The sequence below is a fragment of the Pieris rapae genome, chromosome 8 (assembly GCF_905147795.1).
Source record: "Pieris rapae chromosome 8, ilPieRapa1.1, whole genome shotgun sequence".
Taxonomy (NCBI): domain Eukaryota; kingdom Metazoa; phylum Arthropoda; class Insecta; order Lepidoptera; family Pieridae; genus Pieris; species Pieris rapae.
The window spans coordinates 8,379,039-8,393,636 of record NC_059516.1 but is presented as its reverse complement, the minus strand read 5'-3'; the positions used below and the strand labels follow the sequence as shown (position 1 = coordinate 8,393,636).

Here is a 14,598-nt window from a genome sequence, read left to right as displayed (position 1 = left end):
AAAACTATTTTCTAAGTTGCTATGTCTTTATTGACTTCTTTTATGAGGCAATTATCTTAGCATTGACCTTAGCGTTCACAAAAATGCGTTTAAACGTTACTTACGTTTCTACGAAATGTGATCCCAGAACACATATTTCTGCGGTAATTTGCAATCAGGCTATGAGCGAATTTGTTCCGTGGTACTATCATGTGGAGTAACTTCCCATTGGAAGCATCTACTCATCTTCTGCCTAGAGCTACTGCCAACCTTCTAGCTCTAGAATATGGTGACGTTTTAGCCGACTCACATACTGTCTAATGGTAAGTTGGCGAGCAAGTTCGATCGGATGACAGCTTAACCGCTCTTTGTATTTAGCTGCCAGTCTCAGGATTTCCTCTTTAATAGTTCTCATTTGTAGGAGAACATATTATATACACTTATTTTGAGACGTATACCTATATAGATTTATTAGACGTATGTTGGCATTATGTTGCTTATCGAAAATCGAAACATAGTATGCATATCATGCATATTATGTTTCGATACTTAGATAGATTGAATATGGCAAAAATTCATTAGAGGAATTTGGGGAGCAAACTATCTTAAAAGTTGTGTACCTTTGTTTAAGAAGCTTTGGTTATGCAAGAAATTACGACGATTTGTCATGCCAAAAATTAATCTGGAATTGTATAGGAAAAACACTTCTTATATTTTGGCAATCAAGGTTTACGACTCAAATACTACTTTTGGAAATATTTGAGTTATAATAAATAGTAATTTGATTATGTTAATTAGTAATGTGATGACTTGGTGATAAAATAATATTATATTTTACTTTGATATTATTACATAATAATTTAAAAAATAATCTACTATGTTAAACCTGTTAATTATGTCAGTCAAACATGCACGCCAGTATATACAAATTTAGATTGTATCATCGTAATGTTTTTGTACCATATTCTTGAAAATGAATTAAGTATATATTATTTTTTGACACTATTGTTGGTAATACTTAATTCTTGTAGATACTGTATGCACTTATATATCCCCGTCCATGAATACAACATCAGCGAAATAATTGTATGACACGATTAGTACAATAAAATAATACAAGAATGGCACCAGTAAAAACAGCAACTAAAATGAACATCGCGCATATGATTTTTGTTTTGATACCATCCGTAATAAATCCATGATTACCGTAGACACAGCACCCACTGCTTATATTTAAAGGTTGCCGAAATCTCGTCCAGTAACAAACAAATATAATTATACTGCACTCAGCACTAGGGAATGCAAGATTACACATTAGCTTTAAATATTTTTGCTAACTCCTGTTATAATATCTTAGGCAACTACATAAGTACGCGTCAATAATTTAAGCTTTGTTCTATTACTTAAAGCAAAAATTGTGTAAAGCGATATCGATGTGTTATCTTTGTCCCTATTATATTTAGGTAGTAGATGTCTTATAGATAGTGTTTGTACATGTGTATAAAAAGGGAGATATTACCGACGTAAAAATATCGTCCTATTTGTGTTTAATCTAGTTTTTCCAAGCTCTCATAAAGAAGTGACGGCTGTACGTAAGACTAAAACATTTTTGTATAACGTTCTAGTACGCAGACACTGTACGATTCGGTTCGTTCTTATATATTGCTAAATGGTATAATACAGAGCAGTAACCTTCATCTTACAGGACATTAACATTGACGTCCTTCACTCGTTCCTAAGGTTGCCTTACTCATGATACGGCAGAATTTTCCAAATTTCCTCTACAAAATTTAAACTTGGCAGTTGGAGTTCAATAACTCCTTGAAATTCTTCGCAATTATAACGGATTGAACAGTTGGTCCGAGATCCCACTGCAGGATTGGTGCGTTCATCGAGTTTTTGTTTAAAACCAAATTTTTATGTTTATTTATAATTAGGAGAATATTATATTTACTAGGTTGCCTATCAAAATTTGGCCGCCAATATTTTTAATTAAATTATTTTGAATTGATTTTTGGTAAAAGATTACGTTCATTTAATTTTTAAATAAAATAACGTCTACATCACGGTAATTAATATGAAGATTCTTAAAAATCACGGTAATTAAAAATATTGGCGGCCAAATTTTGATAGGCAACCTGGTAAATATATATTCTCCTAATTATAAATAAACATAAAAATTTGGTTTTAAACAAAAACTCGATGAACGCACCAATCCTGCAGTGGGATCTCGGACTAAGTACTTATCCAAAGCTAGATAAATTCGGTAGTAGGCTGATCAATAAGATAGTTTTGTTAAATGCCAATATTTTATTTAACATTAATGTTTACCAAAATTTGTATATATTTTAGAAAAAAGACCTAGTAGGTAACATATATCGTTAATGTAGCAAATGTCTGATGCACATTTTATAATGTGGTAAACTCGCACAAAATAAATTTTGAATAAGCTTTGTGGAACCAGCTGCCCACTGAAGTATTTCCAAACTAATTCGACTTAGGGACCTTCTAGAAAAGAACGTACCAATTCTTAAAAGGCCGGTAACGAATTCGCACTACGCACTTACGAGCACTCTGGCATTGAGTGTCCATGGGCGGCGGTAACATCAGGTGAGCCTCCTGCCCGTTTGCCGCCTTCTATAAAAAACTACCATCTTGCTTGCAAGCTTTACAACTCATGGGCACAAGTGTGAATTATGACAACAGAATTATAGAAAAGGTATGTACCTACATTATAAAATTTGTTTTTTTCTTGGGTTGTGTACTTTAAAATTGAACTTGAAAAACGCTGGTTTTCAAATCAGCTTTGTTACTATAATGGTGTTATCATACCCTATAACTTTTCTAATAGGTTTGACTTGATTTATTTTAAAGCTATCCCCTTAAATTACAAGACTTAATGTACAAAATGCTGTGACTATGTCATGAATTTATCCGACTTTATATTTAAACCACGGATATGTATAGTACATTGATTATGATATAAATGTTAATTAAAGAGTAATTATACCAGATTTGGCTTACGATAGCACATAATTTGTAAATAGTCCGTAAGACATAAATAAAACATCATGTATTTTAAAAATATATTTATTTTAAATAAAAAGGAGTCACAATATAATGAAAAACACTTACCGAAGTCGCATATCCACTCGAGAATGATGCCCAGATTTCCCGTAGTATTCATGGAAATAAACAAATTAAATATGTACATAAACGTGGAAATAAAAAGAAACATTAGCCACCTACTGTTGATGACGTGTTTGACTGCAGGTGTGATAGAAACCTATATAATCTAATATAAATATTAGATCTCTGAAAGACGTGTCGTACAAGGGCGGATTCAGCTTTGGCGCCAGGAGGCGGTCACATAGTCGTGGTCAAGTCTAGAACTTATACATTTGCCATCATACAAAGTAGTATGTATGTAGTTAAATAAAATCTGTATGGTGACAAAATATTAAAATAAAATCCTTTTGTTAAACCAGAACCAGAAAAGTTGAAAAAACCGTTGGTGTCGTATCAGAAGGTTTTATATGAACGACTGATTATGGATAACATGTTTTTACCTTAGTACGTACCTACCTATGAACAGCGCTTCTAGAAATATCTATGGAATAATCGAAGTGGGCCCGAACTATGTGTTGGATGGAAGGCACAATCATACGAGCTGTGCTTCTACAGTAAGGAATTTAGTGAACGTGTGAACGTGCTGTTATTATTCACTGGGAGTGCTTGTGTAAATATTTGATAATGTACGTTCCGTTACGTACGTACTCAAGTACTACCCAGTTCCTATTACGCGTCGAGGCACTTAATGTAAATTAATGAATTCTTTTTGAAGTCATAGATTAAGTTTTACGTTCCTCGCGTATAAATGACTTAGTTGGTTTTCCGAATGTCAAGGTAAATCCAATAAATACACCTAAATAAACACATTAAGAGGTTAACCAATTACGTGACGATAATATTAATGAGGAATAGAGGGCATTTGAATCTGTATGCAATTGCTACTAATAGAATGAGAAAAAACTATTTAGATAGGTACCATCTTACACATATTCGAAAATAAAATACCATAACCACAAATATCATTATGATAAAAAATCTTCACTTTGCTAAACGATTTTTTGTAAGACATTACGGAGCAAGGCATTTGAGGCAAAACCTCAGACTATTTTTCTATCACGCATGGTAGGTGCTGAGTAAAAGCAATAAAGGCTTAGATTTCAGTGAAAACACTGTTGTATAATATAATAGCTCTACGTAAATTTGACAGATGGAGATTTTATTTTACTTAAATATCATCTCCAAATGCCTGTACCTACCAAATTACTACCTAGGTATATATAATATATGTTGGTGTAGAACCAAACAAGTCATGAAATATTAGAAATAACCCTTGACTATAAGAAATTACTTTATTTAAGAATATGATAAAAAAAATGTTACGTTCCAACATAAAAAGCGGAGTACGTACAGGCTAGCATCAAATTTTTAATACATACAGATGAAATTACAGTTTTAGAAATTGAGAATTTTCCAATTTTAGGGGAAATGACTAACAACAAAAGAAAATGACTGATTTATTAAAACATCTAATTATCAGTACACCTATCAGTTTTTTAATTATTTGTCATCAGTAAGTACTAGATGGTTTAGAGCTAGAATATATTCCCCTTTTATTTTTTCCTATGCCACTTCAGCATTGAAACCTTCTAGTGCCTAAAAATTCTAACTTAGAACTAACAATGGTAAAGAAAAGGACTATTTACAGATCTAAATAAACAACCCTACAAATATTAATTTTATTTTATTAACATAGCTTTATCCTAAGTCAATTTTATACCTAAACATTCATTTGAGAACTTAATACTGGATGTAGTGAGAAAATGTAAGTCAACTACACAGCTAGGTAACTAGCTTCTACATTACAAATCATCCTAATTGTACTTAGTCGTAAAAATATTTAATCACAAACTATCCTCTAATCTTAAAATTATGTCACGTCAGATACCTAAATACGATAATAAATAAGAGTTACATATCAGTACAATCAATTGATTTCTATCAATTGCTATGTTCTATCTAAATGTCTAAAATTTTCCTGACGCCTTCTCCTAGGTGGTCTCGATGTAGACCATGATGAGTAACTATGAGCTCCGGAGCGCCTACACTAGCACGATATACTCTGCACTACTAGTGTACTTAGCACGTAACCTAGAGATTGAAAAAAACCTTTAATAAAAATACATGAAAATACTAAATGCATATTAATTAACTACCCAATCGGAGCTATCTCACCCTAATGTTTTTTTATGTTAATCCTAAATCTATGTACCTAAAGGTGATAGAATAACTACCTTTGCGGCTCATAAGGCAAGTGTCATGATAAGATTTGTCTTTTAATGTTTGATGTGAAGTGACATACATACATTTAGAATCTCCCTCCTCTTCCTTGGCCACCTCCTCCATAGTTTCCACCACCATATCCACCACCACCACCCCCTTGATTCATGTTGTATGGAGCTGCTCTATTATTGCCACCATACTGTTGACTCCTAGTTGGTCCCCCGCTGTACCCCTGGTTACCATAGTTACCAAAATCTTGGTTACCCCAACCTCCTCTTTGGTTACCACCTCCTCCATAACCACCCCCTTGGTTGCCACCTCCCCAACCTCCCTGGTTATTTTCCCATGGGTTTGAATTATTCCATCCACCTTGATTGTTTCCATAACCACCTAAAATCACATTGAATTTCATAATCTTGTTTCAGATATTTGTTTTTAATCTTCTAATTCAAAATATACATAACATTCAACATACCTCCACCATTGCCCCAGTTGTCATTTCTGCTAGGACCACCACCTTGTCTTCCACCTCTAGAATCTGAACCATCTTTTGGCAATGCTTTTTTCACATCCAATTGTTTACCATTCACTTTGTGTGGAGCATTTACTAAAATGAAACAGCAACACATTACTTAGATATGTTAATAAATTTGTAAGGTGATAAATAATATACAAAAATAGTCATGTTTGTTGATTTGCGTACCCAATCTACCCTAGCTGATAGTTGGGTATAGCTAAAATCAAAAGTTTAATTTCCACAGACAGAGGAAGCCAGTTTGGACACATCACTTCCATTCTGGGGCAAGACTGTGGGTCAATAAAAGAAAAATCATTTAAATACTTACAGCAAATTTTATCAACTGGGTCATAGTCTTCAAATTCAACGAAACCGAAACCTCGTTTCTTTCCTGTTGTTTTATCAGTAACAATACTGACATTTTTAACTTCACCGAAATTTGAGAAATATTCTTTCAGTTGCTCCTCATCATGGTCATCTTTAATTCCACCAATAAATAATTTCTTTACTGTAGCACCAGCTTCAGGATTTTTAATGTCTTGTCGAGCAACTGCTCTTTTAGTTTCAACAAAACTAAAAAAAGAAAGTGCTATAGGAGGCAGTACGTAATTCTAGGTCAGTGATGGACAATTGACTCTTAGAATGAAGGTTGTTGACCTCACTGAAAATGCCACGCGTATAAAATCGTGTGACATTCACCAAGTGCAGTCGTATAATATTTGCAGTATAAAACGATATGAAAGCAACTAATATGCTTTTATATAGCTGGACTGCAGTTACAAAAGTAGCTAAATAGCTAAGTAAGGTGTGTAAAGCTAACTTACCGTCCATCGATACGATGTGGCCTGTTATTTTGAGCATCGTCCACCATATGCGCTTTAGAGTATGTGATGAAGCCAAACCCACGCGACCTTTTCGTTTTGGGGTCTTTCATGACCACTACATCAACAATTTCACCCCATTTTTCGAAATGAGACTTGAGAGATTCGTCTGTAGTTCGATAATTCAAGCCTCCGATGAAGATTTTACGATGTACTTCAGGTTCATCCTGAAAATATGCCACGATACATTACCAATATCAACAACAAAATGGCGGACGGTTATGGCGTGATTTTGAATCACCAAGGCGTCCAAAGTGTTAATTGCAAAGTCGCAGCATATAAGCGCAGCTCAGTCACATATCCAATTAAATGGAAAATCACTTAATATGTCGACTAAAATTAAAACACTTGTTTCAAATCAATACAAATGAAACATTAATATAAAACCATAAAAAGACAAATACTTACATAACCATCATCTCCATTTTGCGGCCTCATTTTAAATAATTTTAGTTAATTAATATTTTAATAAAACTTTTGCACAAAAACCACTACGTTATGAACACGTCAACACGGTACCGACGCTTAGCCAAAAAGAAATGAAAAATTGGAGCGAATAGTGAGTAAAGCATCAAGCCGCAGTGTTGCCATTCGACGGTAATGTTTTTTAAGTTACCAAGTCTGTGGTGACGGGTTGTTAGACATATTATTAATATGTGTTTTAAATATCAAAACTTTAACTAAGCGTTTAAATTATTACTTAAGTAAATGTCGATTTAATTAATTACGTATGAATCGGGGTTAAACATTTAAAAGAGTTATTGCAACCTAATGCCAATAAGTGCATAGTACTGTATGATAGTACTTTAAGATTAGGCAAACTATCGTCCATCCTAAACAGAATTTCAAAAGTCGAATTTTGAGGTTTTATACCAGTTGTGAGGGTGGTTAAAAATATCTTGTGTTAAAAAAAACATATGTGCAATTCACACATGGTAGAAGTGAAACCTTCAAAAACATTTTTTTTATTATTAATCATATATAAATTAATCATTTTCCATTATCTAAATGTGTGTGTTCTTTTAAAACAGTATATTTTAATGATAAATTTTAATTTATAAGTTTAATATAAATTTTTAATTTGGGAAAAACTAAAACATCGAAAGTTTGAAATTCGATCAAATGAAAAAGCGGCAGTAAAGAGAGGCTGTATAATGCCTGCTATCTCATTTTCTCCCACGTTAAATCATATGATGAATTGATGTTTCTGTCTCTCTTTACCGCTGCATCCGGTTTGAAATCACGACGATTCGAAAGAAGTTTATCTATCTCATTTTCTCCCACGTTAAATCATATGAATTAATGTTTCTGTCTCTTTTTACTGTCGCTTTTTCGTTGCATCCGGTTTGAAATCACAACGATTCTAAAGAAGTTTCACTTCAAAAATTTATAGCTAGGAGAAACCAAATGCTCCAAAAAGCATGTAACAATTTGTGCCTTGAATTACATTTAAAAGATGAAGGGACATTCAAAAATATGTTTCCAGTTACGAAAGCCCAAATTTCATATTTACTTCAAGAAATTGGATCGTCTAAAAAATAAAGATACAAATATACGTCAAGCTACAGCTTGAACTAAATTAATAAATAAGTTATTAACATATTATTTATTAAAATTTTCAAACTTCTGCAATTTTTGAGATTTTAGGTATATTTGGTTGTGATAAATAAAACTCCCTAATAACTTGTAAAGAAGAGGTGAGGATGGTACTGAATGTATAATGAATGAATGAATATTTTACATAACTGCGTACATTTGTATATAAAACTTAACCTTAAACTTTTAAGCATTAAAAGTAGTAATAACATGTTGTCTTAAAACGTTCAGCCAATACGCGCGGGGTGTGTACAAAGGGATCTTTCGCTACCTGACTCGTGTTTCAACAAAAGCGAGGCGTGGCATAAATTTGACCCTGGCTGAGCTGTAAAGGCCCTTAAGGCCAACAGCGAGATTCAGTGGTATATCTACCACGAAGAGTATATTTATTTTTCGAGTTAATTTATTGGCCTGTGACACATAAAAATATGGTGGCATTCTATTGGTGAAAATCGGTTAGGTACGTAGATTCAAGGATACAGTATCCCCTACAACCTCACAAATATTTTTATAATATATTAGTAAAGATAAGGCTTAAGAATATTATATATTATTAATTTAAGCTTCTTAGTTCTTACCACGGGAACTCTTTATTGGCAACTGTGTCACTTTTGTAGTTTTGTCTTCTGTTTACAGTTTACAGTGACATGAATAATTTGGGATTTTGTGTATTGTTCTTGTGTGTTCTGCTATACCAGTTATTCCTGTGGTTTGTAGTTGAAACTTAAGAGTCTGTGTGGGAAGCTAGTCTGTAGATGGTGATTTATGGTTCGCAGCTTGCATCGCTAGTCGGCATTTATTTCTAAATTTTCATTGCGGTTTGAGATTTTGCTTAATAATATAAACAGGTACTTGCTAGTACTTTTTTTACTATTTGTTTTTTATACTGCCGAGAAGGCATAGTTTAGAATACATCACTGTATATCAATATAATTTCGATACAACAAATTTTCTCGTTGCTACGTAAACTGTATTCCTATACAATAATTTTTAATATCTTTTACAGATAAGAAAATCGACACCTAGTTAAAATGAAACCTCGCGGCGGTGGTGATGATTTCGTAAGTATCGAATTAGTAACAAAAAAATCTTGCATTATATAAATTTTTAGTTACGTATAATTAATATCACCATATGATTCTCTATATCCACTGAATTATCGATTTTGTTTTTATTATACAAAATGGTCCGCTCTTCGGATACTCCAAGAAAAAAAATATGTGAGTCATAAATACTATTTACTTATGCTAATATCATAAGTTATACTCATTTTACATTTATATATTAAAGAATCATTAGTCAGATATTTTTTATATATGGCAATTGGCAACCTACCTAAAGTAATGGATAAATGTTTTTTATTATTAGCCACAGCTTAGTATCATTAATAACTAAATTAAAATATTTTTTAGGAAGAGCCAGAGCATACAAGGAAACTTTTTATTGGAGGTTTAGATTATCGAACAACTGATACTTCACTAAAAGAATTCTATGAACAATGGGGGGAAATTGTTGATGTTGTTGTTATGAAAGATCCCCAAACAAAACGGTCAAGGGGTTTTGGTTTTATCACATATTCCCAAGCTCACATGGTAGATGATGCTCAGAAAAACAGACCCCATAAAATTGATGGCAGGTAAGTGTAATGGCAATCAAACCAAAATTTTACTTAGATTTGATACAAAATTATATAAAACTCCTATGATTTCTTATCACAGACCATACATTGACCCTCTTCATAACTGTATCTGTTTTTTCTGAGCCAGGATTTGAATGCACAACCTTAGGGTTGAGAGCCAAATAAATAATTTATTAGGCAACATATTCTAATTCATATCTCAAATCACAATATCAGTTTGAGGACTGTAAAATATGCCAACTTTTATGTAAAAAGAATTATAGTTTCAAGAGCTCTTAAAAATCAGCTTACATTGACTTTCCACAATTTGTACCTTAATACATATAATTGGTTTTCTTTCAGAGTTGTAGAACCCAAACGTGCAGTTCCCAGAGAAGAAATTGCTAGGCCCGATGCTAGTGCTACAGTAAAAAAACTTTTTGTAGGAGGTCTAAGGCAAGATATAGAGGAAGAAGATTTGAAGGAGTACTTTAGCTCATTTGGAGAAGTTCAATCTGTTATTCTTGTGACAGAGAAAGAAACTGGAAAGAAACGAGGATTTGGTTTTGTGGAGTTTGATGATTATGACCCTGTTGATAGAGTGTGCTGTAAGAAAGACTTTTAACATATCTTTAATAGGAAAATTATAATCTAAATATTATTGTTTATGTAGTGCAACTTTTTTGTTAAGAAATGTGTTGTTCTGTCTGGTTTCTTTGTTATGGCACAGGATGTTTAAGCCAGAAAGGTAATGTAACATAGCTAGTAAAACAAAAATTGATGTTTCCTATCAAGTTTTTCCACCTTGCAATTAAATCTTGATCTATGCAATGCCTTTGACATCTGCATGCATATTAAGACTTTTAAAACAAGTTAATCTATATTTACAATTACATTTTTGCCAGATTAGTTAATGTTTGTCATTATAATTTTCTTGAATGATATATTAATTATGAAGAAGATAATTATAAAGGTTAATAATTACTATTGCAAAATTTAATGAACTTCCCAATAATAAGCTTATTATTTCATGGAACTTAGATATTCCTTACAAAATATTTCTTATTTCCACAAAGCTATTAATGAATGAAATTAATTGAATTCTCTTACAAATGTAGTAGCAGACATTACAGGACATAAATAGATCTTTTTTTTTAAGTAGAGTTCAACCTGGAACAATTATTACATTTGCGTGCAATATAAATGTAGGCCTACAGGCCAAATACACCTATATAATGCATTTTTTTACAGTACAACAGAACCACAAGGTTAAGGGGCACAGATTAGATGTGAAGAAAGCCCTATCGAAGTCTGAGATTGGGGGGGGCGGTGGAGGCGGTGGGGGTGGGGGGAGTAGGCGCGGAGGTCGCGGCGGTGGCTGGGGGGGACGGCAGGGGGGACAGGACTGGAACTCTGGTGAGGATGTTGAATATGGTAAATATATTGACATTATATTATAGGGTTAAGATTATGTATATCAGATGGGCTACCTTACTTGAGAGGAAATAATATCTAACGAAAAATGGGGAGTCTTTTTCCATTTTGCCTCTTGGGCTTACTTATTACATAAATTATAATTGTTACAAGTTTTAAATTTTCTATTGTAAATGCATTTGACAGGATTCTCTTCTATTATGGGAGTTAACGCAGTGTTGTAGTAAGGAACATAGTAATGTCTTACATATTATCTATTGTTTAAAATTATTTATTTATGATCATCTTTTCAATCAAGTTAGCTGCACTGCATTATAGCAAAGAATTCAAAATACAGTAATTATAATTTGCTGCTCACACAAATACAATAAAATATAATGAAGGTCATCATCAGCTGCCATCCAATCCAAAATATTTTAGTCAGCTAAAGCTAAAATTTTAGAATTAAACATCACTTTGGAAAAAAATTAATATTTCAGGTTATAACCAAGGCGGCTGGAATAACCAGAATCCTTGGGATAACTCAGGTGGTGGATGGAGCCAGGGTTACGAAAACCAGGGTTGGGGCCAAGGTCCTGATAACTTCGGAAGTGGTTATCAACAGAACTTTGGAGGTGGACCGATGAGGCCCAACTTCAATGCACAGAGGCAACAGCCATATGGCGGTGGTAACTATTATTTTTCAGTATTTAATATGATTGTCAAATTGTCAAAGCCTTTTACATAGGCGGTCCCAAAGTTCTGTCATAAATGGATAAAATGATAAAAACAAAAGGACTGATCAGTTTTTGAGTGATATATCAACATATAGTACATTAATTAAGGAATAGAAATGGAAAATTATTCGAAATGCCATCTATCGCAGCACGCACTATATTCGTGACGATTTCAGTGACTGCTTTTTTTAAAGGGTTTACCTTCAGACCACAGACCTTCCTCTCTAAGACCTGCTAAATTTTATAGTCTAAAGGATTAAGGTCCGGACTGGAGGAAAGCCAATCCTCATGACTAACTAAGTCGATGTTTTGACGCTCAAACCATTTGATTACTGTTGGTATTCTAGCGGAGCGTCGCCAGACAGTTATTTTCTTGTCCTCAACACGGGAGACTTCATTGTATCCTACTCAAACCTAAGCGTTACATTAAAATTTTTGAGCAATTTGAAAATGCAGAGTACCCACAACAGTTCAGCGCTTTCACTCTTGTCCACTCCATCGTGAAAAATTACGAAAAGTAATTGTTTATTAATAGTCAAACATTCAAAAATAGAATGCAATATTTTTTGGTTTAAAATCATGTTCGAAATTTAAAAATTGCCAGTAAGAGATCCTTGGGACCAACTACATTTTTTTTTTCTTCAAATTAAATTAAGAATTTTTTTCCAAGTATCTATATACAGCTCCGCATAGTAGAGTCCACAGAATGAAAACTAGTTATGGATATAACTACTGTCCAACTATAATCATGAAAAAAAGTATGTAAATGGCTATGATATGACGTGAGGCCTACAGGAGAAAGTATTTTCTCAAATTCTAAAACTTATGTTTTCAGACTTGTTGTTTGTATCTACAACTACTAATTTATACAATTTTTATAGGTGGTTATAGCACAGGTGGTGGCGGCGGTGGCGGTGGTAACTTCAGTAATGCCTCAAGTGGTGGTAATCAACGGCGGTTCTAATCCAATCTCTTGTAAGTATTCTTAGCCAATGCTATCTATATAGACAGATATATGAGATGACCAGATTATACGTCGATAGTATTTAGGATTTTTTAACTAGACAGGCGGTTACTTGTAATATCGTAAAATCTGGACAATTTGATGTGGCGTAACTAACGGATGTCTGTAGGTTACATTTTCGATTTTGCAGTTTTTTTATAGTTAGTATTTCGTTCCTAATAATACAATAATGCAATTAATTCAACGGTCAATAAATAAATCCAGCTTTACAATTGCCAGCGTTGTTATTGGAGGTTTTAAATATAAGAAGAGATTTACGTACACTGCCTAGGTTTAAAACAAAATACTTTACAACTTAATTTCTTCCCGTGTGTTTGTTACCTAAATTTTTATAATACTGCACAGTGTGTGTCACTAGTCACTGATATTCTTTAGACTTTGTAGAAAATAAGCCGGTGATAACATGGTAATTAATAATAACATTTCAATTTTATTTATGACATTACAATCATACACAAAGTTAATTCTAAACAGACATGTTATGTGTCAACTGTCATGTCGACAACCATGTGCCAATGGTGCAATACGCGAAGTGTCAACAACCTAAACAGTGACAATCGCAAATGAGTTTTTTCTTGGCGCATAAGATGAAGTTATTTTCAGACATTCGTTAGTTGACTTTAGAAATAAATTAGATAGCTAATTGATTTAATTTTATGTTATTTAATAAAATATATAAGCAGCACATTACGTAGGTTATTTTTTATAACTAGGATTTATTACATTCATCATTGATATCAATGTTCTATTTGCTAGGTGTTCAAATATTTATAAGAGATTTCTAATACTTAGGTACCAAGTTGCGCTTAGATGAGACTAGGCAGGAGGTTAGAGTAGGACAGCACTAGTGAGGGCCGAGAGGAAACCACTACATAGGTTAGGTTACACAATTACCCTAAGGTAATGTGAGGAATCCTATTTCTGATCACAGTTTTTACTTATATTCACAGAACACTGTCCAATTATTATTAAGTTTGACATGAAGTCGTTATTTTCTTTGTGAAAACTGTGCATATGTTCCTAGGTAGTAAGAAAATGATATTTATACACTTTTACATAGTTACTCCGACATTCCAGATTGGTTCAACTTATATTTTGATCTTAGCTTATGTACATCAAATGAATTTGTAATTGTTACGCGGTCATGTCAAATTTTATTTTTCGTTAAGGCTATGTATATTTCTAATTGTTTGGTGTTGTGTGCAATATTTAAAATAACACTATGTTCCATGGACTCTTCTACGCCTGAGCCATCGTTCGTGGAAAAGGCCATGGTAAGTTTTGATGGAAATAAACTTATGAAATAAATGTGACTTTTAATTTAACCTAATTCCAAATTTAAAAACAAAGTACAGTTAAAATCTTTATGTACAGAAATACAGTTTTTATAAATATTATGTACACCATATGTTTTATTTAAATAACTTAATGTGTTAAGTACACACAAAGACTTTATTAACAAAAATTAAGAAAGCTTAAAG

General features: G+C 33.0%; 2 protein-coding genes across 2 annotated transcripts; one reads left to right on the top strand and one right to left on the bottom strand.

The window, feature by feature from the left end:
- Window positions 1-4,552: 4,552 nt before the first annotated feature.
- Window positions 4,553-7,293, bottom strand: LOC110992112 (heterogeneous nuclear ribonucleoprotein 87F). Its single transcript, XM_022257797.2, has 6 exons — window positions 7,138-7,293; window positions 6,673-6,896; window positions 6,177-6,421; window positions 5,807-5,938; window positions 5,415-5,721; window positions 4,553-5,199 (listed from the first exon to the last, which is right to left on the bottom strand). Exons 1-5 carry the CDS (start codon window positions 7,165-7,167, stop codon window positions 5,417-5,419), a joined length of 936 nt encoding a protein of 311 aa, XP_022113489.1. The 5' UTR covers window positions 7,168-7,293; the 3' UTR covers window positions 4,553-5,199; window positions 5,415-5,416.
- Window positions 7,294-9,021: 1,728 nt separating this feature from the next.
- Window positions 9,022-14,425, top strand: LOC110992190 (heterogeneous nuclear ribonucleoprotein A1). The gene is made up of 8 exons (XM_045629216.1): window positions 9,022-9,173; window positions 9,332-9,386; window positions 9,738-9,961; window positions 10,307-10,551; window positions 11,195-11,377; window positions 11,857-12,045; window positions 12,975-13,068; window positions 13,910-14,425. Exons 2-7 carry the CDS (start codon window positions 9,357-9,359, stop codon window positions 13,055-13,057), a joined length of 954 nt encoding a protein of 317 aa, XP_045485172.1. The 5' UTR covers window positions 9,022-9,173; window positions 9,332-9,356; the 3' UTR covers window positions 13,058-13,068; window positions 13,910-14,425.
- The last annotated feature ends 173 nt before the right edge of the window (window positions 14,426-14,598 follow it).

Bases quoted from the DNA above. Each gene is read 5' to 3' on its own strand.
- LOC110992112 (XM_022257797.2), bottom strand. From the start codon at position 7,167: ATGAGGCCGCAAAATGGAGATGATGGTTAT. The intron at 6,422-6,672 runs GTAAGTTAGCTT...TTCTTTTTTTAG, and splicing joins CCACATCGTATCGATGGACG to TTTTGTTGAAACTAAAAGAG. The intron at 5,722-5,806 runs GTATGTTGAATG...ATGTGATTTTAG, and splicing joins CAACTGGGGCAATGGTGGAG to GTGGTTATGGAAACAATCAA.
- LOC110992190 (XM_045629216.1), top strand. From the start codon at position 9,357: ATGAAACCTCGCGGCGGTGGTGATGATTTC. The intron at 9,387-9,737 runs GTAAGTATCGAA...AATATTTTTTAG, and splicing joins GCGGCGGTGGTGATGATTTC to GAAGAGCCAGAGCATACAAG. The intron at 12,046-12,974 runs GTAACTATTATT...CAATTTTTATAG, and splicing joins GCAACAGCCATATGGCGGTG to GTGGTTATAGCACAGGTGGT.